Raw genomic sequence first — 26,260 nt, 5'->3', positions numbered from 1 at the left:
GCATTAGTAGTGGAAATTTTATTCTGTGCTCTTTGTTCCTTTTAAAAAAGATTGGTTTAAAAATATTTATTTGAATAAATGTGAAAGCTTTTAGATAATGCCTGCCTCATAGCAGGAACTAGAGTTTAACTTGGCTTTTTCCTCAGTAAAATTATAGACTTCTCTTTTCTGTTTCCCGTGTAGTTTCAACAAAATAACGTCAGCAGGGCCTTATCACTCTTGTTCATGATGAAGCAAATACACAATGATAACATATAAGTTAGGTCTGTTGGAAGTGTGTTTTAAGATTCATGTTATTATTCATTCAATTGCTGCATTTACACTAGAATACTTTCTCAAAAATGTAATTTATGATGGAAAACATGTAAGGGATACTGCAGAATAATAGTGTTTAAAGAGTTAGCAGTACTCAGAGTAGATACTAAAAGCAGGTAAGAAAATAGAAGTTTTAAAATGGCAATTTCACTGTTAAAAACTGTTTTCTGCTTGAAATGCTTAAATTGTTGGGAATATTGTTTTCAGCTACTGTTTAATCAAATTTTACTTCATATTTTAAGTTTCAAGCTTTACTGATGATAGTGCCTTTTTTGTTTTGATAGCATGGATTGTTACTTATTAGAAAAGTTAATGAGCCATTGAATGAAAATGGTGTTTTCCTTGGTGTCTGGGTGTCTGTAGAGGAATATGTGTAGGAGCTCATCTTAAGCAGTTAAACTATCAGTAAAGATGTTGCCTAATGTTGGCGGTGTAACTCATACAGATTTTTGTATAGCAGTTTCTTAGTATGTTTGGTTTTTAAATGTGGAAAATCTTTGACCTGGTAAGTTACCTTGAGACTGTGTTTCAGGACAATAAACTATTGAAAGAGGTTTTTTTTTTTTTTTTTTTTTTTTTTAAGCTTGGTATCACAAGTCAGACTGTAAAAACTATAAGGATCCAAGAATGAGGAGAAACAAGTTGACTTTAGAGCATTCAGTGTATAAAACATTAATTTTATTGCCACATTTAAGCTCCACCTTTTGTCTGCTGATTTTAAAACAACCATTTAAGTGAAAGCTTATTTCACTTTTTCAGGATTTAAATCATATTATTTGAGTTCCTAAAATTCTCCCAAATAAGTAGTGATGGATAGACTAACTTGTATGCCTCTCAGTCAGGTGTACACCAGCTGGGAATTTTTGCCTGTTCTTGCCACCGGTTTGTGGCAAGATTACTAAGATTCTTTGCTCATGAATTCCTAACATGTAGAAATAGTATATCTGTTCAACAAAATTTCTTGTACTTTCAGTTCGGTTCAGTTCAGTCGCTCAGTCGTGTCCGACTCTTTGCGACCCCATGAATCGCAGCACGCCAGGCCTCCCTGTCCATCACCAACTCCCAGAGTTTACCCAAACTCATGTCCATCGAGTCGGTGATGCCATCCAGCCATCTCATCCTCTGTCGTGCCCTTCTCCTCCTGCCCCCAATCCCTCCAAGCATCAGAATCTTTTCCAATGAGTCAACTCTTCGCATGAGGTGGCCAAAATACTGGAGTTTCAGCTTTAGCATCATTCCTTCCAAAGAAATCCCAGGGCTGGTCTCTTTTAGAATGGACTGGTTGGATCTCCTTGCAGTCCAAGGGACCTCAGGAGTCTTCTCCAACACCGCAGTTCAAAAGCATCAATTCTTCGGTGCTCAGCCTTCTTCACAGTCCAACTCTCACATCCATACATGACCACAGGAAAAACCATAGCCTTGACTAGACGGACCTTTGTTGGCAAAGTAGTGTCTCTGCTTTTGAATATGCTATCTATGTTGGTCATAACTTTCCTTCCACGGAGTAAGCGTCTTTTAATTTCATGGCTACAGTCACCATCTGCAGTGATTTTGGAGCCCCAAAAAATAAAGTCTGACACTGTTTCCACTGTTTCCCCATCTATTTCCCATGAAGTGATGGGACCAACTGGTACTTTATTACTTACTGCATATTTGGGAAGAAGAAAGGAATAGTAAATATATTCTTTAATACAGAAAATTTTCATGACTTCATTGAAGAATCAATGTAAGATAATGAAATCAAAGTTTTAGGTTATAGGCTTGATGAATTTATAAAGAAGTAGGCATATACTTCTTCAATTTAGACTTAAAATTTATTTATAATATTTTATTTTTGGCTGTGCTGGGCTTTTTTCTAGTTGTGGTGAGCAGGTGGGGCTACTCTAACTGCAGTGTGTGGGCTTCTCACTGCAGTGGCTTCCCTTGCTGTGGAGCACAGGCTCTCAGGTGCACGGGTTTCAGTAGTTGCGGCATGTGGGCTCAGAAGTTGCAGCTCCTGTGCTCTGGAGCACAGGCTCAGTAGTTGTGGCGCACAGGCTTAGTTGCTCCGTGGCGTTTGGGATCTTCGCAGATCAGGGATCAAACCCGTGTCTCCTGAATTGGCAGGCGGATTCGTTACCACTGAGCCTCCAGGAAAGCCCTCAATTTTGATTTTTTAGTCAGCTTATGTTATTTAATATCTCTCTTAGTAAAATGACACATGCTAATAAGCACACAGGCACTAAAGCATAGCTCTTGTCCTCAGTCATCTATTCAAAGTCACACCTAATGAAGAGTCTTCGACACCCCCTGCCCCAGTAGTGGAAAGCCTAAAACAGACCTGGGTTATAGGAGCTGGATGTCCTTCATCCCAGTGTAGAGAGAACCCAGTGGGTGATATGTAAATGCTCATTAGTTTTTAAGCGAAGTATTTTTAAAACTAAATTCTGTTGTAATTGTATGTGGGCCTGGCCTGGATGTGGCTATTCAGTTTCTTCCATAAAGAATTCTCTTCACGCCTCTAAAGGGAGGCAGAGTGGAGTAAGGAGTCTGAGATTCTATTAATCATCAAATTGGTTTCTCATCACAGTACCTTACCATAACCTCTCCAAAATTCTGTAGCCTGATTACAGTCTTTGACTGCCCTGGGGTTAGGGTGAGCAGAGAGGGAGCTGTTGCTGTGTCCAGCTGCTCTGCGGATTCAGTAGCATACCTCCCACAACCTGATGCTTCCCCAGCCCTTGGTTTTCATGCGCTGGTTCTAAGGAGGTTTCTGATCGATGTCTGTCACTTTTTGTTGTAGCTTTTGTTCTTCCTAGTTGTTACCTCTTCCATTCACTTTGTTGTCTTTCTTGTTTCTTGATTTTTACTGTTTTGTTGTCTGTTATTTTCGACTTTCTTGTTTTTTTGTTTTTTACTAAGGGAAGGAGGGGAGAAAAATATGTTAATAATCAGTCATGTTAAAAGTCTGTTAGCTGTGCTTTTCTGTTTGAACTCTTAATGGTATAATTATTTATATTTTGATGGAATTAACTAAAATTTGGTTTTACTTGAATGAAGTAGATGATTAAAACAGACTGTGATTAGTGTAATGACTTTTAAAGAGACATACATTTACTAGAATGGAGCATCCTATTCCTGAAATCTTTTGGAGCATCAGGAATTCTTATTTCTACCTGCCTTTCTTTGCCTGTGTCTATTTGTATCTGCTTTCCTCACTTGTATTTGAGTCATAAGCACACTTGGATGTGTTGCCAGTAGACATCTGTTAGATATGGTAATGACTGCTTATAGCAGAGATACTTAACCATGGGTGTGTGTCAGTCTCCTAGTGACATGGGCCAAGGCCACATTTGAGACCTGTGGAGTCAGAATCTCCTGTTCCTAGGCTTTTGTCTTTTGAAAAAGCTTCTACGTGATCATGGTATATAGTTCTAAGAACTACTATATATCTAAAGTAAAAATAGATTCAGTTTTGCATGGCATTTTATATCCTACTAGAAATAAATTCATATTCTTAATTCAAGGGTGTTAAGATCTGGTCCCAACCTTTCTTTCTAGCACTTCTGCCCATATTCTGCCCTGGGGACCTTGTGTATCAGCAGAAGCAGACTTTCCTGTTGCCATGCCTGGGTCTCCTTCCTGAGAGTCCCCCTCGCCTCCAAAGCCCTCATAGGTCAGCCTCAGAGGCCACTTCTTTCCAAATTCCTTGGGACTAAACTAGCCAGAGAGAGCATCTCTGCCTTTCTGGATATTTTCTTCTGTCACTGTATTCCTGAGCCATGACTGTGTTGAGGTAATTAAGGTTAGCAGGGTTTCTGAACCATTGTCTGCCTTGTTTTGTGTTGTTATTTGTATGCTCTAATCTGGTAAACACCTGGTTCCATGCATGAAGATACATTCTACTCATTTTAGAAAGAAAAAAAAAGTTTGATAAATACTTCTTGAACAGATGTGAGGTATTTTCTCTGTAATTGGGTAGTCAAGCAGAATTTGGAACTGGAGGGTAGAATCAGAAAATTTATGACACGAGGAAGAAGAGAATATCACAGTCCCTGAGTTCTCTTGGAGTTGGTGGGTTGCTTAGACTGGTGGAGTACCTTAGTTCCTGCCACATCAGTCTGATGAAATACCAGTTTGATGTTTTTCAAGCAGTCCTCAGTTGTGAGATAAACTTGAACTGGGATGGTACTGTGCTGTGTGAATACAAGGGAGAGTTATTTGTAACATTTGGTTTAATGGGTGCTCGGCTCAGCACCATCTTATATTTTGAATTTCTGTTCCACCTTAGGTAAGACTCTTATACATTCAACACTAAAGTTTTGTTCTCTTAATCTGTGCAGTACTGCCCTTGTAAAACAGTGAGTGGTTTAAAACTAGGCAATGAGTTTCCCATGTGTTCATATCTATGACTTGGAGGTTTGCAGGATTTCATATTTGGTAGTAAAGAGTATTTGACCTGAACCAATTGGGAGTGTAAAAAGAGCATAGGTTAAGAGTGGTTGACAGGAGAGAACTCACTGGTGGCTATGATGATCTGTTTTGTTTTGTTTTCCTTTTAGTCAGCTTTATTAAGATGTAATTTACATTAAATAAGTTTCACCATTTTCAGGTATACAGTTCAATGACTGTTGTACATACACATGGTGTAACCACATTGATGAGGTAACATTTCATCAGCACCAAAAGTTCCCGAGTCCCTTTACAGTCAGTACCCTCTCCCCACTCCTTAGCCTCTGGTGACCATTGTTCTGCTTTTCATCACTAAAGTTTTGCCTTTTTAAAATGGAATCATATGCATTATAGTTTGACTTCTTTCTTAGCAGAGTTCTTTTAAATTTATTCATGTTCTAGTATTTATTGTTCCTTGTTTTGTATTGTTGAGTGATTATTCCATTGTTTAGCAACAGTTTATCCTTTTTACTGGCATCTTTTGGTGAGCTTTAAACTGGCACATTATTTGTTTAAGGATTTACTTGACATCTAGTATCCAGACTGTAGAGAAGGATTCTTGCCTGAAAAATCCCATGGACAGAGGAGCCTAGTGGGCTACAGTCCATGGGGTTGCAGAGTCAGACGCAAATGAGCGACTAAACAACAGAAGCAATCCAAACTACACATGAGCGTAATTTTTCTTGCTTGTGAAAGTGAAAGTTGCTCAGTCGTAGATCATTAAAATCAAGTAGAAACAGACAAAAGGACTTGAAAGTAGTGTTTACAGTGGTTACATATGCAGTCTCTGAAAATGGTCATTCCTGTAAGAATAACATTAATGTTCTTCAACATCTTTGAAGAACTATATACACAATTCCTATAGTAAGGTTGGCATTAATGCTAATTGAAACAACAGTCTTAAAAAATAAAGCCATTTATCTAAAGTTTAAGAATGTGGATGACTGAAATTATGAAGTTTCAGAGAGGCAGAATATTGCAAAATTCTCAGTCAGCCATTGTAAATTGTTTTCCCTCTAGGGGAAACAACTTTAAGATGAGAACATTTCTGTTGTGTAGTCCATTGAAACTAGGTTACAAGACGGTCTGAGCACCGGGCTTAAGTTTGTACTTGTCAAAAAAAACCTATGTAGAACAAGTCATGTGTTACTGGAGAATGTTAGTATGCAGTTTGCTTACTTGTTAAAAAATTCACGTTAGACTCTTTTTTAAAAATCTAGATGTGTTTGTAGCAGCAGTACAACACCTTTTGCCATTGTGCTGTGTAGAAGTATATGATAATTAACAAGGGATCCTTCTGAAACATCCTTAAATCTCATAACCAGTCATGATTATAAAATACATGAGTTTAGAAACAGAGGTTAAGAGGTAGACTGATGCTGACCTTTGCATTAGGATAGTCACAGATGAGCAGAGGGCCAGAGAGGTCTGGTCACAGTATCATGCATGATATATCAGGGTCAGTCAGTTCAGTTCAGTCGCTCAGTCGTGTCCGACTCTTTGCGACCCTATGAATCACAGCACGCCAGGCCTCCCTGTCCATCACCAACTCCCAGAGTTTACCCAAACTCATGTCCATCGAGTCGGTGATGCCATCCAGCCATCTCATCCTCTGTCGTGCCCTTCTCCTCCTGCCCCCAATCCCTCCAAGCATCAGAGTCTTTTCCAATGAGTCAACTCTTCGCATGAGGTGGCCAAAATACTGGAGTTTCAGCTTTAGCATCATTCCTTCCAAAGAACACCCAGGGCTGATCTCCTTCAGAATGGACTGGTTGGATCTCCTTGCAGTCCCAGGAAGTCTCAAGAGTCTTCTCCAACACCACAGTTCAAAAGCATCAATTCTTCGGCGCTCAGCTTTCTTCACAGTCCAACTCTCACATCCATACATGACCACTGGAAAAACCATAGCCTTGACTAGACGGACCTTTGTTGGCAAAGTAATATCTCTGCTTTTTAATTGGCTATCTAGGTTGGTCATAACTTGCCTTCCAAGAAGCAAGTGTCATTTAATTTCATGGCTGCAGTCACCATCAGGGTATACTTCCTTATTAGTCATAACTGGAGCTCTGAGGAAACTAGTTCATGGTATCCACATACCAGAAGGATGGGAACTGGACATGAAGATTAACCTTCATTGACTGCCTATTACATGCAGTTACCATACCAAAGAATTTATGTATCATCCCTTTTAATTATCTTAAACCTCTGACTTTCATTAGAGGCTCAGGGAAGTAGTCACTGACTTGAGTTCTTGTGGATTTTTGAGTGATGAAACTGGTTTTCACACCTAACCCACAGGCTTTCCATCAGAAAACTGTGTGTTATTTCTGGTGTGTTTCTACCAGAAAACTGTGTGTTGTTTGGACTTGGACTTTTATCCTAGCTCTCTAGCCCTAGACGGTTCACTTTGTTGTTCTTTAGTAAATTCTCCTGAGGCAGCAAGGATTTGGGAGGGGTGGAGTGGTGTTGGGGTCAGAGATTGGAACCACTTTCCCACTTTCCCAGCATCCTCTTTTCTCTTTCTTGTCTTTATAAATTAATAATTCATTTCGGTACGCATGTGTGTGATACGCAGCTGAAAAGGTATGAAAGGAGTTTAAGGAATATTTGGAAAGTGGACGCTGCTCCCTGGCCATCGGTCACTGCGCGCCTTCTCCGGGAGGGAGCCGTCACTGTCAGTGCGCTGCTGCTGCTACCAGAAAGAGCCTGTTGACAGCAGGTGCGCGCTTGTGTCTGTAAAACAGATGTCACGTGCCATACACTAATGTTCTGTACCTTTGTATTCATCAATGGCATGTCTTCCATAGTAGAACATAGAGGACAGCCTCTTTTTTAGCATGTAACAACTTTTTTAGGCTACATACAGAATTGTGCAACCATCACCAGCCACCTCATTTTAGAACATTTTCATCATCCTTAAGAGTAATTCTGTATACTTGAGTAGTTACTTCCATTTCTTCAAATCCCCTCAACCATAAGCTGCTACTAACCTACTTTCTTTTTTTTTTTTTTTTTTAAGAGGACAAACAATTTTATTGAACCTACTTTCTCTCTCTCCTAGGGATTGCATATAAATGGAATCATGCAATATAATCTTTTATGACTGGTTTCTTTCATTTACCATAATCTTTTCAAGGATCATCCATGTTGTATCATCTATCAATACTTCCATTACTTTTTATTGCTGAGTAATATTCTGTTATATTATGATTTTCTTCTATTTATTCATTCATCAGTTAATAGATGTTAGATTGTTTCTGCTTTTGACTATTTTGAATAATGAGGCTAACAACATTTATCTGCAGGTTTTTCTTTTGAAGTATATTTTAGCCTCTCTTACATATATACTTAAGAATAGAATTGCTGGGTCGTATGGTAACTCTGTTTAACCTTTTGAGAAACTGCCTCTAGTTTTTCAAAATGGCTGTCTCATTTTCCTTTCTTATGAACAGTCTGTGAGGACTCTAATCTTTGCACATCCTTGCCATCCCTTGTTACTGTCTTTTTGATTGCTGCTGTCCTAGTAGGTGTGAACTCATGTCTCACTGTGGTCTGGGTGTTTGGCTGCGCTGGGTCTTAGTTGTGACACTCTGGGCCTTTGATCCTTGTTGTGGTATGAGGGGTGTTTATTTACAGCAAGTGAACTCTTAGTTGTGACATCATTGTGCTTTTGATTTTTGTTTTTCTGATGGCTAATGATGAACATCTTTTCTATGAGTTTTAAATAGTTTTAGCTCTTAATATCTGGTTCTGTGATCAACTATGAGCTGATTTTTTTTTTTTAATGGTGTGTGTTAGGAGTCCAAGTTTATTCTTTTGCATGTGGATATTCATTTTCTCATGACCATTTGTTTAAAAAAACACTTCTTTCCTTATTGAATGGTCTTGGCACCTTTGTTGAAAAATCATTTGACTGTAATCTGAGGGTTTATTTCTGAACTGTCTATTCCACAGAGTTGATTCCTGTACCTTTTTTGTAAGTTTTGAAATCAGGAAGCATGGGTTTTCCAGTATTATTCCTTTTCTATACTGTTTTGGCTCTTCTAGGTTGTTGGCTTGTCAATTTCTGCAAAGAAGCCAGCTGGTATTTTGATAGGCATTGGGTTGAATTTGTAAGTCAGTTTGGGGCATATTGTCATCTTAACAGTATTAAATCTTCAATCCATTAACAATGGATTTTGTTCTATTTATTTGATGGTAGTGGTTTAGTTGCGAAGTCATGTCTAACTCTTCGGACCCCATGGACTGTAGCCCATCAGGCTCCTCTGTCCATGGGATTTTCCAGGCAAGAATACTGGAGGGGGTTGCCATTTCCTTCTCCAGGGGATTTTTCTGACCCAGGGATCATACTCAGGTCTCCTGCATTGTAGGCATATTCTTTACTGACTGAGCCACTAGGGAAGCCCAAGATCTGTTTATTTAGATCTTTAATTTCTTTCAGTGGTAGTTTTTAGTTTTCATAGTGTATGTTTTGAACTTCTTTTGTTAAATTTATTCCTATGTACAGTTGACCCTTAACACAGGTTTGAACTACTTGGGTCCATTTACATGTGGATTTCTTTTTTACAGTAGTACCCATGTATACGGAGGGCCAGCCATAAGTAATATTTGGATTTTCAATCTTGCCCCAGCCCTCTCTAATGGCAGAAATAAATTCATTTTGAAAATATACTTTGGTATAATTCTGGTGAAACAGATTTTTCCCTCTGAACATGTTCCCCTACTGGCTGTCCCACTGAAGTTTTATTGTCTTGTAATTTTTAAACATTTCTCTGATTCCCATGTAATGAGCTGGCAGTAGCCATCTTCAAATCCACAGATTCCAAGGAGAGAGTATTGTTGGCTATTTTTCAAAGAATAGCACTTTGTATTTCAAAAGACTATAAAAACATTTTATGGAGACAGCACAGTTTAGGGTAAGTAGGCACATCTTTTATCAAAGTGTAAGAAAGGTGACAGGAAAAAATGCTGCAATGTAGAATAAGGCTTTCAAATGTGGTGGGAACCTTTTCAAGGCTGCTGATGGCTAAAACGGTCAAGTCAAGGAAAGTGGTCTGAGTATGAGGTGATTTTGAATGTAGAAGAGTTCTGTTTGTGATCTCAGTGACTGGTGTGCAGGTCTTTCTCAAGGGCGATGATGCTTGAGGTACCATATGGTTCCATTTTTCAGTTGTGGTCCAAAGAGAGAGTTGAGTTGGGCCAGAATTGTAACCAGCCAAAAGAGATAGCAGCAAACCAAACAGGTCACCAAAATGGTGGTGATAACTCCCCAGCTGGGAATGTTCAGGTGGAACCAGGACACCAGGAAGCTGATGAAGCCACAGAATTCATTGATCACATTGAAAGGCACCGTGAGGCTGGTATCTGCCATGATTGCTGCCAGAGCTTTGTGTGTATATATATATATTTTTTTTGATACTATTGTGAATGAAATTTTCTTTATTTTCCTCATTCTTTTTATTGTCGGCATGTGCCATAATCTATCATCAGGTTATTAACAAATCTCCCCTTGATGGATATTTAAGTCCCCAAACATTGCTATTTGTAGACATTTTCACTGTATTTGGTAAATTCCAATAAGGAGGTGTGCTGAGCTAAAGGATGCTCCAAAATATTGAAATCATCAAAAATGAATATGCTGTCCTTGTTTATAATTTTATGGCTAAAACTTTCAGAAGTGGACTGTATAAAAAAATGGTTCCAAATGCCTTTTCAGTTTGTTTTGTTTTTTTTTTCTTTTTCTTTTTAACTTATTAAAAGTAATGATATGCTAGAGGAAGTTCATGCTGCTAAAGTATTGCCTAGAGCAGCCTGTCCAGTAGAACTTTCTGGGATGATGGAAATGTTCTATCATCCGCACTGTTCAGTAATGTAGCCACTAACTGTTGTGTGTAACTGTTGAACACTTAAACTGAGGGAAGAGTGACTGAAGAACTGAGTCTTAAATTTTAATTCTGCTTAATTTGGCTAGTGGCTATTGTGTCATATAATTGTAGTTGCTTTTGGATTTAAGCTTGCAGAAGGGACTCCCTGGTGATCCAGTGGTTAGGAATCCACCTGCCAGTACAGGGGATGTGGGTTTGATCCCTGGTCTGGGAAGATCCCACATGTCATGAAGCATCTAAGCCTATGCATGGGCCACTACTGCTGAGCCCCGTGCACCTAGAGCCTGTGCTTCACGACAAGAGAAGCTACAAAAATGAGAAGCCCAATTCAGCAACTAGAGAAAACCCAGGTACAGCAGTGAAGATCCAGTGCAGCCAAAATTAGTAAATACATAAAATAAATTATACCAAAAACCCCTTACCAAAAAGAAAAAAAGCAACCTTGCAGAGGTGTGCAAGAGCCATGTCCAAAGTGGGACATCTTGCATTATTTCCTGAGTAGCATGAGGCAATCATTAGTGGTTCTAGTCAAGTTTCATCAATATGGATCTCAGTAAACAAGTTTTTTTTTGGGGGGGGGGGGAGGGGGAATGGTAGTTGCAGTTTACCCTATACCCAGCTGGCTTAAGATTGCCTACAAACAGATTTAGATAGAAACACGTGGGTCCTTAGTTTGCTAGTTTTTATATGTGTATCTCATCTTGATGTAAAAGGTATACTTATATAAGGTAAAACTTGTATATTCTCTAAAATCTGTTTTTAAATTTATGAATTTATCTCACTGATTATGCTGTGGGTCACTGACTGAAGATCAGGAACCGGAGAAGGCTAGAATCTGTTGGTGGTTTGACTAACCTTGTATGTTAGCTCTCAACTAAAGCTCTGCTCTTGGCTCTTTAATTCCTCAGTTCTTCCTGGCACTCACACATGCTTGGAAAGGCTTTAGCTACCAACTGCTTGGGCTTCTGAGGTGGCTCAGTGGTAAAGAATCTACCTGCCTATGCAGGAGACGCAGGTTCAATCCCTGGGTCGGGAAGATCCCCTGGAGAAGGAAGTGGCAACCTACTCCAGTATTCTTGCCTAGGAAATTCCATGGACAGAGGAGCTTGCTGGGCTATAGCCCATGGGGTTGCAAAAAGTCGGATGCCACTGAGCATGTACACACCAGCTACTTAATCATGACCTCTGATTCTATTTGCAGCCCAAACCTTTGTTTTTTTAGCTATGCATACCAAACAGTCCACTGTATTTCTACAATACTAGACATCTCACATGCTCCTCAAACTCTGATGAGATGAAACAGAAGTACACTTTCACTGAAAACCATTCCTCCTCCTCCTGCTCTGTTCTCCATCCAAATTAATGGCACTCAATATGCCAGCAAATTTGGAAAACTCAGCAGTGGCCACAGGACTGGAAAAGGTCCGTTTTCATTCCAATCCCCAAAAAAGGCAATGTCAAAGAATGCTCAAACTACCGTACAATTGCACTCATCTTACATGCTAGTAAAGTAATGCTTAAAATTCTCCAAGCCAGGCTTCAGCAATACATGAACTGTGAAATTCCAGATGTTCAAGCTGGTTTTAGAAAAAGCAGAGAAACCAGAGATCAAATTGCCAACATCTGCTGGATCATTGAAAAAGTAAGAGAGTTCCAGAAAAACATCTATTTCTGCTTTATTGTCTATGCCAAAGCCTTTGACTATGTGAATCACAATAAACTGTGGAAAATTCTGAAAGAGATGGGAATACCAGACTACCTGACCTGCCTCTTGAGAAACCTGTATGCAGGACAGGAAGCAACAGTTAGAACTGGACATGAAACAACAGACTGGTTCCAAACAGGAAAAGGAGTATGTCAAGGTTGTATATTGTCACCTTGCTTATTTAACTTATATGCAAAGTACATCATGAGAAAGGCTGTGCTGGAAGAAGCACAAGCTGGAATCAAGATTAGGGGGAGAAATATCAATAACCTCAGATATGCAGATGACACTACCCTTATGGCAGAAAGTGAAGAGGAACTAAAGAACCTCTTAATGAAAGTGAAAGAGGAGAGTGAAAAAGTTGGTTTAAAGCTCAGCATTCAGAAAACGAAGATCATGGCATCCAGTCCCATCACTTCATGGCAAATAGATGGGGAAACAGTGGCTGACTTTATTTTTCTGGGCTCCAAAATCACTGCGGATGGTGATTGCAGCCATGAAATTAAAAGACGCTTGCTCCTTGAAAGGAAAGTTATGACCAACCTAGACAGCATATTAAAAAGCAGAGACATTACTTTGCCAACAAAGGTCTGTCTAGTCAATGCTATGGTTTTTTCCAGTAGTTATGTATGGATGTGAGAGTTGGACTATAAAGAAAGCTGAGTGCTGAAGGATTGATGCTTTTGAACTGTGGTGTTGGAGAAGACTCTTGAGAGTTCCTGGGACTGCAAGGAGATCCAACCAGTCCATTCTAAAGGAGAGCAGTCCTGGGCGTTCATTGGAAGGACTGATGTTGAAGCTGAAACTCCAATACTTTGGCCACCTGATGTGAAAAGCTGACTCATTTGAAAAGACCCTGATGCTGGGAAAGATTGAGGGCAGGAGGAGAAGGGGACGACAGAGGATGAGATGGCTGGATGGCATCACCAACTCTATAGACATGGGTTTGGGTGAACTCCCAGAGTTGGTGATGGACAGGGAGGCCTGGCATGCTGTGGTTCATGGGGTCGCAAAGAGTTGGACACGACTGAGCAACTGAACTATCTTACTATGAGCAACCTAGGAGACAAACACTCACTTCCGGTTAGTGAATTACTGAGTTCTGAATTCAGGTTTTCAGCATCATCAACTCCTTGGATACCTCACTAGTTTTCCTGCTTCTGTTTTTTATCCTTTGTATCCATTCTGTATACCAATTCCATATATTCTTTGCAGAGAACAACTCTCTGGTCCTGAAGTTGTGTTTCAGTGGCTCCTATTTGCCTTCAGGATAAAGCCCAAATTCCTTAGAACTGTAAATTTTTTTCTCTTGTCAGCTGACTGATGCTGAACCTTTGTGCCTCTGATCACCCTGTTTCCTGGGCCGTGGCCACCCTCTTCCACCCTCTGTGCCTCATTCTGGTCTATATCTAAAATCACCCCCAACATGTAGATGTTTGTGGCTCAGCCCTCTGCCACCTCATCTTCCATGACAACACTCAGAGGAGCTAATTATGTTCCCATATCCATGTGTTTATAGGAATTTCTCTCCCTCTTGTTAGACCATGCATTCCCTCAATGCTGGGCTGCTTTGCACTCTGGTGTATGTCCTGGTACTTGCTGTATGCTTGTCTGAGTATTTGTGGAATCAGTGGATGCCATTTTTACATGCTCTTTTTACTCTGGTTTAAAGTTTTCTCTTTCTGTACTTCAGTAGTAATAACATGTTCTGCTAGGCCCCACAACTTTTATATAAGGTATTAATAAAGTGGATAAGAAGTATATAGCTCTGCCATACATATGTTGTCAGGTGGTCAAACGTTCAACTCATTTGTTGTGTAAGGTGTAGTTTACTTTGATTAACATCTTCACTAACTGTGTTCTGTGTTCTAGAAGACATTGTACCCTTAGATATAACATCATCTAAAATGTCTGACTTGATTGTTTCTGTTAGAATTGGGAACATAAAGTTTTTTTTTTTTAACCTTCCTGTGCCTCAAGGAGAACTAGTTCTCAATTCTTAATTCTTCTGATCATTTCAGTTACTTAAAAAAACAAACCCAACCCAGATCTCACTGTTGAGGCCAAAATCTGATAATTTAAAGTCAACTACTCTCTTACTTGGCAGCTCTGTTCATTTTCTATTGCTGCATAACAAATTACCACATTCTTAGCAGCTTGAAACAATACCTGTTTATCAGCTCACAGTTCTGGAAGTCAGAAGTTAGGGCTGCACACTGGACTGAAACCATGCTGTTGGCCAAGGCTGCTGTTCTCATTTGGGGATTCAAGCCCTCTTGTAAGATGTCTGGTATTGACAGATCTCATTTCTTTGCACTGAAGTCCTTGTTAGCCTTCTGGCTGTTGGCTGGGGACCATGCTCACTCCTAGAGGCCACTGGCAGTTTCTTCCAGTGTGGCCCTAATAGGCAGTTCATGACACATTTGCTCTTTTCCAGGCTAGCTCAAGCACATCCCTGACAGCTTCTGTGACCAGAGAACTCACTCTCCTTTAAAAAGGTTCATTTGATTAGATCAGGTCCACCCAGTGTAGCTGTCCTTTTGCCATATAACATAATTGAAAGAGTGATATCATATTCAAGGGCTGCCTACACCCAGCAGGGAATTACACAGGGTAAGGGGCTTTGGAGCTCGTTTTAGAATTCTACCTACCACTACAGACACTTCACATTTAGGTTTAATTTACAGAAAGATTAGAAATTCTCTTTTCATTGGAGAGGAATACATGAAATCATTGTGGCTTTTTACCCCCTAGCTGTGTGACTTTACCCAGTGCTATAGCGGCTAGCCTTTTAAGATAAGCTATTTTGAGAGAAAGTGTATATTGATTGAGTCTATCCTTAAGTAGAAATGCCAGATTGCATATTTCTCAGGCTGACAGTAGCCACCAAGAGAGGGAGAGTAAGAAGGAGGGTGGGAAGAAGAGAGTGAATTTTAAATCCGGGTGGTCAACATAAGAAAGAAAAATAAATTTGACTTTATGTGAATGTCCCTAGAATAATACCTGAAGAAATTGGTTTGGAATTTCTTTTTTATGTTTTGGTTAATGATTAAATGAATTAATTTCTAAAACTGTGTCAGTTACCATTTAAGCTGATAACAAAGGAAAGTACTTCTTTTTCTGCCAAATGTGAAGTTTACTAGTCTTTTTCTCTGCTGGAATAGAAAAGAAATAGCAGCTGGAAGGAAATCGGAACTCCTATCTGGTTTCCTTGGCAATATAGAGCAGATGATGCATGCGTTTTGCTAGGGTGGTTCAGTGTTTTCCTCCTTTTTCTGGTAGAGCAAATGTACATGAAAGATATAATATGGTGTAGATGATAATCTTAGAATTCTATGTATTTATGTATGTATCTTTGTTTCTAATGTAATATTAAAAGAAAAATATTTTGTGGTTTTTTTTTAGCTATTTTTACGATAGCCCTATTTGGAGTAATGATTAGGATATTTAGTTATATTGTATGTAGGGCAAAGTAAATATAGTTCTTTGTGAAAAGTATGAATGACAAGTTGGGACTGTGCTTTCTAAATTTTTTATTCTGAAATCTCTGAATTGGTACATTCCTAAATTACTAGGGCTTCCCCAAATGCTCAGTGGGTAAAGAATCCGCCTGCAATGTAGGAGACACAGGAGATGTGGGTTTGATCCCTGGGTTGGAAAGACCCCCTGGAGGAGAAAGTGGCAACCCAGTCCAGTATTCTTACCTGAAAAATCCTATGGACAGAGAGGAGCCTGGCAGGCTACAGTCCAAAGGGTTACAAAGAGTAGGATATGACTGAGCAACTAAGCAAGCAAAAATAACTTGGGCCCTATGTAAACTTCAGACTATTATTAAATAGATAGACTCTCAGACTACTTTTTACAGAACTACATGTTACTTTTCACTGTAAATGTACTGGGCAGTTGTAAAAGAGACCTTGCATATAGATTGCTTAAATTTAAATGTCGATATTTCTGATTTTTCTTGGAAGTGTATACTTTATTAAAGTATAAAGTGGATATTAAAAGGCATTATATAATTCTGTAGGCTTCTGCTTTTTAAAAACCAGCTTTTTGAGGTATAATTCACATACCATATATCTTAGACACTTGAAGTATGCAGTTTAGTATTTTTTAGTATATTCACATGGTTGTATAACTATCACCACATTAGAACATTTTCCTGCCCCCTAAAGAAGCCCTTGTACCTGTTACCAGTCTCCATTTCTCTTCTCTCTTTCCCTTGCTCCCAACCCTAAGCAACCATTAATTCACTCAGTCTCTATAAATTTGTCAGTTTTTCATTTAGTATAATGTTTTCAAGGGGCATCTGTGTTGTAGTGTGTATTATCAGCACTTCATTTCTTTCTCTTGCTGAATAATATTACATTTTAAGGATATACAGTTTTATTTATCCATCTATCAGTTGATGCACATTTGGTTTGTTGCCACTTTTTGTCTATTAAGAATAACACTTCTGTGAACATTTTTACACAAGATTTTGTGGGTCAAATGTTTTCATTCCTCTTGAGTATATATACCTGTGAGTGGGATTGTTGGGTTTTAATGGGCTTCCCTTCTGGCTCAAAAGGTAAAGAATCTGCCTGCAATGCAGAAGACCTGAGTTCTATCCCTGGGTTGGAAAGATCTCTAGAAAAGGGAATGTCTACCCACTCCAGTATTCTTGCTTGGGAAATCCCATGGTCAGAGGAGCCTGGTGAGCTAAATAGTCAGTGGCGTTGCAGAGAGTCAGATATGGCTGAGCAACTTTCACTTCTCTCATGGAAACTCTAAATTCAGCCTTCTTCAGAACTATCAGGTATTCCAAAACAACTAGTGCTGTATTACACTCCTGCTGCAGCGTACGAGGGCTTCAGTTTCTTCATTCTTGACAGTACTTGTTACTGTGTTTATTATTATTATTATAACCTTCAAGTAGGATGTGAAGTATTATATTATCTCATTGGAGTTTTGAATTCCCTTGCTCAAATGATTAATGATGTTGAACACATTTTCATGTGCTTATTGGTCATTTGTATATCTTCTTTGGAGAATTATCTGTTCTATTTCTTTTCCTTAATTTTTAAATTTATCTTTTTAAAATTGCTTATGCTTTTAGTATCATGTCTAAGAAGCATTGCCTAGCCTTAGGTGATTGAGATTTACTCATTTTTTCCCACAAGTTATGCATTTTGAGTTAATATTATGTGTTTATGTGTGGTAGGCCTCACACAGGTATTTTTGTGTTTTTTTTTGTTTTTATATACAGATAATCATTTGTGTCAGGACCATTTGTTGAAAAGAGTATTTTTTCACCATTTAGTTTTGTTGGCACCGATGTTGAAAATATTAATGTCCTGTCCTATCCCTCCCCCACTGCGTCTGACATGATTCTAATAATTTTTGGCCACCGCATGGATTGCAGAATCTTAGTTCCCCAACCAGGAATTGAACCCAGGGCATAGCACTGAAAACACTTAGTCCTAACCACTGGGCTGCCAGGGAACTCCCTAGTAATTCTGAATAATTTTTTCAGTTTGTTTTTTGAAATAATGTCTTGATGGTTATCGGTAGGATTAATGAAATTTTTTTTAATGTCACTTTATGTATTTCATGATTATGCACTTGATGAGATAATCTCTTGATTTTTTTTTTTTTTTTAAACAGTTGAGATTTTAACCAAGCTTTTAAGTGTGGTAGAAACCACCAGAGACCACTTTGAAGAAGTCGGCCTTAAGAACAATGTGGCATCATTCTCTCTTCTGTTCAGTTGCCCTAAGACAAATGATTATGCCTTTTCTGTGTGGTAGGCAGTAACAAGGCTGGATGGGATGAAAAGGAGTCAGTGACTGGGCTGTAACATTAGGCAATTCCAGTATATTGACCTTACTATGATGAACTGGGTAATTTGAGAATTGGTGGTTATTGGTATGAAGCAGATTACTGGGAGACACCTTAGAAATTATTCACTGGCGTGACCACTGCCAAGCCACTCCTCTGCTGTTGTTGAATCTGAGGGTCTAGACTAGTACCATCTAGTAGAAATGTAACGTGGGCCTCATTTGTAATTTAAAGAGTTCTAGAAGCCACATTAAAAAAATAAAAAGTAGCTGAATTTCATTTTAATAGTTTATGTTTAAAACATTATTTTAACATGTAATAAGTATAAAATTATTCAAATATTTCACTTTTTGTACTAAACCTTGGATACTCAGTATGTATTTTACATTTAGAGCACATCTCAGTTAGGACAAGGCATATTTTAAGTGTTAAGCACCCACATGGGGCCAGAAGACAGCACAGTTCTAGATGTTTTGATGTGATAGCCGGTCAAGATATTACATGAACATTACTCAACTTCCTCTGTGTTTCAAGGTACCCTGACTCATCCCTTTAACTTGATAGGACTGGCTTTTGGGTAACTATCTGCCTGCTGTTCAATGTGACCCTCCCTGAGACCAGAGGGTCTGAGAATTTTGTTAAGTGATATGGCAGCTCACCAAATGGGTCATGAATAATTGAGAGACATATATTATGATAAAGATACCTAAGCCTCTCAAACTAGACAAAATGGGCCTGTGAAAAACTAGAATCTTGCCTCCCGTATCACAGATACAATGTACTTCATTGCAGTGCAGCTGTGTATAACAAATACTACTGATGAGAGGTGCTCACATGGGCATCATTTTGCCCCTGCATCCTTGGATTTGTCAGTGTCTGGACATGTTTTTTTTGATGATATGAAAAAATGTTTTATTGGAATACAGTTGATTTACAGTGTTGTGTTAGCTTTAGGTTTACAGCAAAGTGAACCAGTTATACATAAATTCACCCTTTTCTTTTTTTAGTTTCTTTTCCTTTGTAGGACATTGCAGAATATTGAGTAGAGTTTCCTGTGCTATAGAGCAAGTTCTTGTTAGTTACTTATTTTATATGTAGTAGTGTGTGTATGTCGGAGAAGGCAGTGGCACCCCACTCCAGTACTTTTGCCTGGAAATCCCATGGATGGAGGAGCCTGGTGGGCTGCAGTCCATGGGGTCGCTGAGTCGGACATGACTGAAGCGATTTAGTAGCAGCAGCAGCAGCGTGTGTATGTCAGTCCCAATCTCCCAGTGTATCTCCACCCTCCCCACATCCCCTCGTAACTGTAAGTTTGTTTTCTATATTCATGACTCTACTTCTGTTTTGTAAATTGTTTGATTTGTACCCTTTTTTTTAGATTTCACGTATAAGTGGTATCATATGATATTTGTCTTTCTCTGTCTGACTGACTTCACTCAGTATGAAAATCTCTAGGTCTATCCACATTGCTGCAAACGGCATTATTTCATTCCCTTTTTTTGGCTGAGTTATGTTCCACTGTATATATGTACCACATCTTCTTTATCCATTCCTCTGTTGGTGGACATTTAGGATAGCTTTTTCTTGATATGTTTTGACGATCACAACTGGCATGCAGTGGCTTGAGACCAGGCTGATAGCATTCCACAAAGTATGAAGCAGCACCCACAACAGTGAGCTATCTGGCCCAAGTTTCAGTGGTGTTGAGCATAGCAGTACCCTGCATCAGTGAAACAAGATCCTTCAGTTTTACTAATTGTTACATAGTCTCCACAGGTAACATGCAGTGTTGTTTTTTCTTTGTTCTGTTTTTTAAATTTAGAGAATCTCTTTCTTCTTTCATGTAAAATTTCTAAGGAAGAAGCAGTCAACTTGTAAAGTATTTCTGATTGATCCAATTTGTCAGATAGATTCCACCCATGCCTCCTTTTCTCTAACCTCTTCACTTTGGGAAGTGGTGAAACTGGTGAAGTTCCTCTCCTACATCCCCTTCCTCAGACCTCTCTTCCCTGGAACCATTTTACTTTCACTAAAGAAAGTCATGTCTGTTAGAAAAGAAAATAAGCAGTTGCAAAGCTGCCAGAAGGATGATTGCACTTCCATAAGGTCTCCTGGGGGTTTTTTTGGATGTTCTGTCAGAGATGTGGGTGTTTGGTTGTGATGACTTCCTTTCAGTGCTCCGTCATGAGGCACAGTTAACTCAGAATGCTATCACCACCATTGTCCTAATGTCTGTTACCCAGGGAGCTGTAACTTTGAGTCTTCTTAAATTCAAGCAAGTAAAAATCAGTGCTAGTCATTCTCAGATTATAAATGTTCCTTAGTTGTTCTGTCAAAGGTAATCATACTTGCCCTTGTTTTGGCCTTTAAGGTTACCGTGGAGTGTGATCCCCACCCCATCCTTATGACTGCTGGTGTTTCTGTTGCCTTCCTTCATCTGCTGTGGCACTTTTGAGTTTTTGATGACAAACCACAGATGAGCTATAACAACCTTAGATTGAAGGCAACGTAATAAAGGCTATTTGGGGCCTATCTTAGATTTGGCAAGAATTTAGGGTTTCAGCTTAAAAGGGGGCAGCTCCTCAGGCTCTGCCTCTTGCTAGCAGCTGGAATGAGCTTGCACCCTGTGATGGCTGACCTTCTCAAGCAGGTTTTCAGGGCTCTACACCCTAGGCTGAACCACGGTGAAGAGAGAGGATTTAGAGCCAGCCTTTCATTCTGCAAGGAGTAACCGTGTTCCAAAAGGTGCTTTTAGAAAGGGGGCATCAGTACTAACTAGGCAGCCCCGCTCCCTCCAAAAAATGGCTGTTACCTGTTGGTGCCTGTGAAGTTCTCCTTGCTCCCCAGACTAGAGGCCCTCTGCCTATCCCACTGAACCTGTCTCTGGGGACCAGTTTAACAGCCAAATCCCATTGTGCTTGTTACTTGGCATCCGTTCCTTCCCCACTTTATGCCTGTAGAGCTATGGCCAGCTCAGGGAGAGTAATGGTGGTCCTGTTGTTAGGGTAGCTTGCAACTCAAGGGACATTCTGCATCCAGTTGAGTCTTGAGGTTCAAGATTTCCCATTGGGATATGGCTAGAAATTGCAGTTAAATTTTATAAGTGGAAACTTCATTTTATAGAGTTGCATTATGAATGCCTTATTTTTGAGCAAATTTAATATATTCTTGAGGTATTCTAGATATTTGAAAGGTTTACATCTGTAACCTCTTAAGTTTTTTGCTTCTTTTTAGTGTTATAGGTTTTCCTATCTTTTGTAAAAGAATATACTAAATATTTAGCTTTATGTGACAATCAGAAATGACCCATGGAAACTTTGCATTGATGTATGAATTGTATTTGTATTAGATTACATTCACATGTTTTCTTTGTTTAATTTCCAGTTTGGAACAATGTTCTTGTCTTGATAAGTAAGGTTGATAGATAACTGAATTGTTTAATGAAAATATCTATGTATCAGTTACAGTAAACATTAGTTGGCTTTTATGAGTTATCCAAGAATCCTAACCACATTTCTATGGTTTCAACGGGTAAATGAATTTTGATTTAAAAATGATGGATAATAAACTGTTTTTTTTTTTTTTTTTTTTTTTTTTTTTAATGTCCAGGATTGTTGTCCACTTTTTTCTAATCTCTGGGAATGTGTTCTAACTAACAAGAGTATGTGTCATGGGGGACTGATTGTCTTATTTCACTTACAATTCATGATATTAGTATATGAAGACTTAAGAAGTATTGAAGCTCTGAGTGGAAATGTGCCTGCAAAAATATTCGTCGGCTAATAGGACAGCCAAGGGTAGCCCTCTTGTGATTTGAAACTTTACTTGAATTCACCTAAAATGAAGTAACATTAATCAGCATCTCTTCTTAGTGTGTGAGAAGTTATATTTTTTTCCATATTAAGAAACTCTGAAGTGTGTTCATGACGCAGGATTTCCTTCTGAGTCAATAGGAATTCTCCCTCCTCTTGTTTCAGGCCGGAGCCTCAGCAGAAAGCTCCCTTGGTGCCTCCACCGCCGCCTCCGCCACCACCACCGCCTCTGCCGGACCCTACCCCGCCAGAGCCAGAGGAGGAGATTCTGGGCTCAGACGATGAGGAGCAGGAGGACCCCGCAGACTACTGCAAAGGTGATGTGCTTGCCTTCCCCCTCCCGGGCCACCCCATAATTTGCTGGGGGTAAGGACAAAGGGATGCAGACTACTTGATGTCAATATTGTTAAAAAATTTTTTTAGATTGTTTAGTATAAAATGATACCAGAAAATATGAGAGATATCAGAAGGAAAATTTTCTTAAGAGATAGAAAGTAAAATACATAGGTGCACATACATCTACTGAGTAATTTCAAGATTTAAATCTGCTGACAGAATTAAAGATGGTATACAGCAGGATACTTAAATATAAAAACAAAATAAGCCATCTGAGAAGAACATAGAAAATAGGTTGAGAACTGAAGAACTGATGCTTTTGAATTGTGGTGTGGAGAAGACTCTTGAGAGTGCTTTGGACAGCAAGGAGATCCAACCAGTCAATCCTAAAGGAAATCAACCCTGAATATTTACTGGAAGGACTGATGCTGAAGCTCCAGTACTTTGGCCACCTGATGTGAAGAGCTGGCTCATTTGAAAAGACCCTAGTGCTGGGAAAGATTGAGGGTAAAAGGAGAAGGAAATGGCAGAGGATGAGATGGCTCGATAGCATCACCAACTCAATGGATATAAGTTTGCCAAACTCCGAGAGAGAGTGAAGGAAATGAGTGTGCTGCAGTCCATGGGATCACAGAGAGTCAGATCTGACTGACTGACTGAACACCTACCACTACCAGACTCCTACTGGGGGAGCCAGTCTGTTGTTCATTACATTGGATATAAGTTTCCTGGCTGCCAAGACTATCAAGGAGCTCTTCCTTTCTCTGGATAGCATTGAGTTACATAGTATTTTGTCTGTGGAAAGAAAATCTGCCCATTTGTTTATGGAGACAGGGTTTTCCTGGCACTGTACTCAACAAAAAACCTATTTTGTGGGTTCTGCCATTGTGTGACATAGTAGATTATGTTTGCAGCTGTGATTTCACAGGATGCATAGAAATTATTCAGGTGAAGTGTTCTTGTATTTATGTTTTGTAAAGACCAAGAGCATACAGCTAAACTGCTAAAAGGCAAGCATATTGTATGATGAATATTGAAAATAATTTGATCCAGACCTCATAATCTGTGTAGACTGGATCCCAAGAATCTAGTAGAAAGGAAAGGTAGTCCATTTGTTACTTACCTTTCTCTCTTGGACTTTAATTCCCTGTAACAGAAAATTATCACAGTTTGAATTCTTAGCTTCTGAACAGTTAACAAGACATTTATTTGCTACAAATTATGGGAAATGTTAATCAGATTTTATATGGCTTAAGGATGCTGCTGCTAAGTCGCTTCAGTCGTGTCGGACTCTGTGCGACCCCATAGATGGCTTAAGGATAGATGGCTGGAAATACACACTGTTTAGGCCATAAAGTGTTAATGCCTCTCTGTCTCTCTTGTATCTTAGTATCAATTTAGCTAGTGATTGCAGGTCATTTGTGTGTTGGTTAAAGAATAATATACTTTTTAATTACCAGGAAGCGAAAGTTATCATTCTGCTATGAAACTTCAAGAAGGAATCTTCCTGTCTAACCTGATTCTTCCATAGGTGTAGATTTCTACACATAGAATCAGCATTTTCCTTAGAAAATGAAATATTTATCTGTAGCATTTATATAACTAGTGATTATGACCCCACAGGTAAAGGTCTGTGCCTTCTAATATGGAAAAGAAGATGTTTTCCTTCCTCTCTCTTGTAATCTGCATTTCTTGGTTTGAAAATGAAGTTATATGAAGAGGAGATGTGGACAGCTGTCTTTAGATTGTGCTTCTTAGGCCAAAGTATCAGGCTGGTGTGAAAGAACTGTTCTCTGCAGAACGTTAGGCTCCACCCTACTGGAATGAGATCTGTTTGCCTCACACATGGATCTTTTGTGGTATAGATCATAACATGTTGTTTAAGATAACTGATAAATACTTTCAGGGAGCTGATGGAGTTGATTGGCAATGTCTGGGAAAAGAACTGTGGCTCGCCCCGCCCCGCCCCATCCATTAGAATAGATAACTTTCTCCCTGGAGGTGGATGAGTTTCAGTTACCAACATGGTGCTTTATCACCCATGAATACTTTAGTATATTTTGCCGGCAGTCAAGTACGTTCTCCTGTGTTAACCACTACACAACTGTCAAGAAGTTAATGTTGATATACTTCTACCGTTCAGTCCTCGGACCCCACTCAGGTTTTGCCAGTTGCCCAATAGTGTTGTTTATGTGAAACCAATCCATTGCAGAATCACATTATATTTTGTTTTCTTCTTCCTTTGATCTGGAACAGTTCTTTAGTTTTTTTCTTGGCTTTTATGACTATGACATTTTTGAAGATGTGGGCCAATTATTTTGTATACTCTTTCTCAATTTGGAATAACAAAATAGTGTTGTTCTGTGAGAAGTGTTCTTCTCATTGCATCATATCAGATAGTACATGATTTTGATTTATACCAGTACTATTGATGTCAACCACTTGTTCAGGATGGTGTTTGCCAGATCGCTCTATTGTAAAATTGCTCTTTACCCCCTCATAGTTAATAAGCAGTCTGTTGAGAGTAACTTTGAAGCTGTGTAATATTCTTTTGTCAGAAAATTTATTTGCTTCTTCCTTTCCGTCTATCCTATCTCTCCTTCCCTCCCATCCATCCATCCATCCATCCATTTATCTGTCAGTTTGTGTATCTTAAATTTACTCACTCATGGGTTTTCTGTTTATTCAGTGGGTTATAGTCAGTTACTTTCCTTATTTGTCTTGATGCTTAGATTTTCTCAAATTGGCCATTAGAAGTCCCTTCAGGTTGATTATGTGTCCTTTTGAAAAGTACCTATCATTCTTTTTTTGTTTTATACATTATTTTTTCACTCAATATGTATTAGAAGTCACTCTGTAAACTACCTATAAAGCTGTGTCACTTGTTTCATTTAATGTTTTTTAAGTTTCGTGTAAACCTTTTTAACTAAAAAATTTTATACAGTTTTAAAGGTTATACTTTATCTACAGTTATTTCAAAATTTTGGCTATATTCCTTGTGTTGTACAATACATCCTTGAACCTGTCTTATATCCAATAATTTGTACCTCCTAGTCCTACAGCTGTGTATCTTCCTCCACCCCAAGCCTGTAACCATTACTTGGTCCTCTGTATCTATGAGCCAGCTTCCTTTTGTTTTTTTAATTTGCTGGTTTATTTTTTAAGTTTCTCATATAAGTGATATCATTACAGTATTTATCTTTCTCTCTCTGACTTATTTCAGTTAGCATGATGCCCTCCATGTCTGTCCATGTTTCTACAAATGGCAAAATTCCATTCATTTTAGTGGTTGTATAGTATTCCATTGTGTGTGTGTGTGTGTGTGTGTGTGTGTGTGTGTGTATAAAAGACACCATGTGTTCTTTATCCTTCTCTTGATGGAAAAAGTCCCTTTCATTCTTAAATCCTTTCTTATTTTCAAATAAGATGTATTCATCTTGTAATTTTCCTACTCCAGGCCTGGAATCAGCTTTCTCCACAAGGCACCCTGGAGATAACAGTATTTAGAAAAGAAGATCTGAGCATTAGAATGAGACTATTACTATTTGGGTGTCCCTGCTTCTCAGTCTCTTAGCACAGAGCTGAAGACACACACTTCCTTTAGATTTGTATTTCTGTTTTTATTTACAGATATATTAAAATCCATGAGTTTATTATATCTCATTTCCACTCTTAATACCAGAAGATTCAGCTCATTTTTCTCCTTAGCCTATCTGTAGTTTCTTTCTTTGGCAGTAAGAGATTTGGCTGTCATTATCCTCATTATATTTACTTATTCAACTTCCTTGTATGTAAGAGTCACCAGTCATTGTCACTGCCATTTTGGACATGTCTGCCCTTTCCTTATTACCTAGCTTGTTCTTAGACATCCTTTGCTGCTTGGCACTACCTCATGGCTGTGTACTGACGTGTTCAGGAAGATGGAAGGAGAGAGCTGCCCTTCACAGTCTAAGGGT

General features: G+C 39.0%; 2 protein-coding genes across 11 annotated transcripts in view; one reads left to right on the top strand and one right to left on the bottom strand.

Annotated features, from left to right (window-relative positions):
* SRPK2 (SRSF protein kinase 2) overlaps positions 1–26,260 on the top strand; it is a 254,237-nt gene that overhangs the window by 154,155 nt on the left and 73,822 nt on the right. For all 10 annotated transcript variants that reach the window (XM_025292018.3, XM_025292013.3, XM_025292017.3 and 7 more), the window contains one exon: positions 22,134–22,285. In XM_025292018.3, the coding sequence (XP_025147803.1) occupies positions 22,134–22,285 (152 nt within the window). The remainder of the gene's footprint in view (positions 1–22,133; positions 22,286–26,260) is intronic.
* LOC102400266 (V-type proton ATPase subunit e 1-like) lies at positions 9,872–10,117 on the bottom strand. The gene has a single exon (XM_044947160.1). It carries the CDS (start codon positions 10,115–10,117, stop codon positions 9,872–9,874), a length of 246 nt encoding a protein of 81 aa, XP_044803095.1.

The sequence above is a fragment of the Bubalus bubalis genome, chromosome 8 (genome assembly GCF_019923935.1).
Source record: "Bubalus bubalis isolate 160015118507 breed Murrah chromosome 8, NDDB_SH_1, whole genome shotgun sequence".
Classification (NCBI taxonomy): domain Eukaryota; kingdom Metazoa; phylum Chordata; class Mammalia; order Artiodactyla; family Bovidae; genus Bubalus; species Bubalus bubalis.
The sequence above is the reverse complement of the archived record's forward strand: the minus strand, read 5'-3'. Positions and strand labels throughout refer to the sequence as shown.

What these genes read in the sequence shown, in the direction of transcription:
- LOC102400266 (XM_044947160.1), bottom strand. Translation starts at nt 10,117, where the DNA reads ATGGCAGATACCAGCCTCACGGTGCCTTTCAATGTGATCAATGAATTC.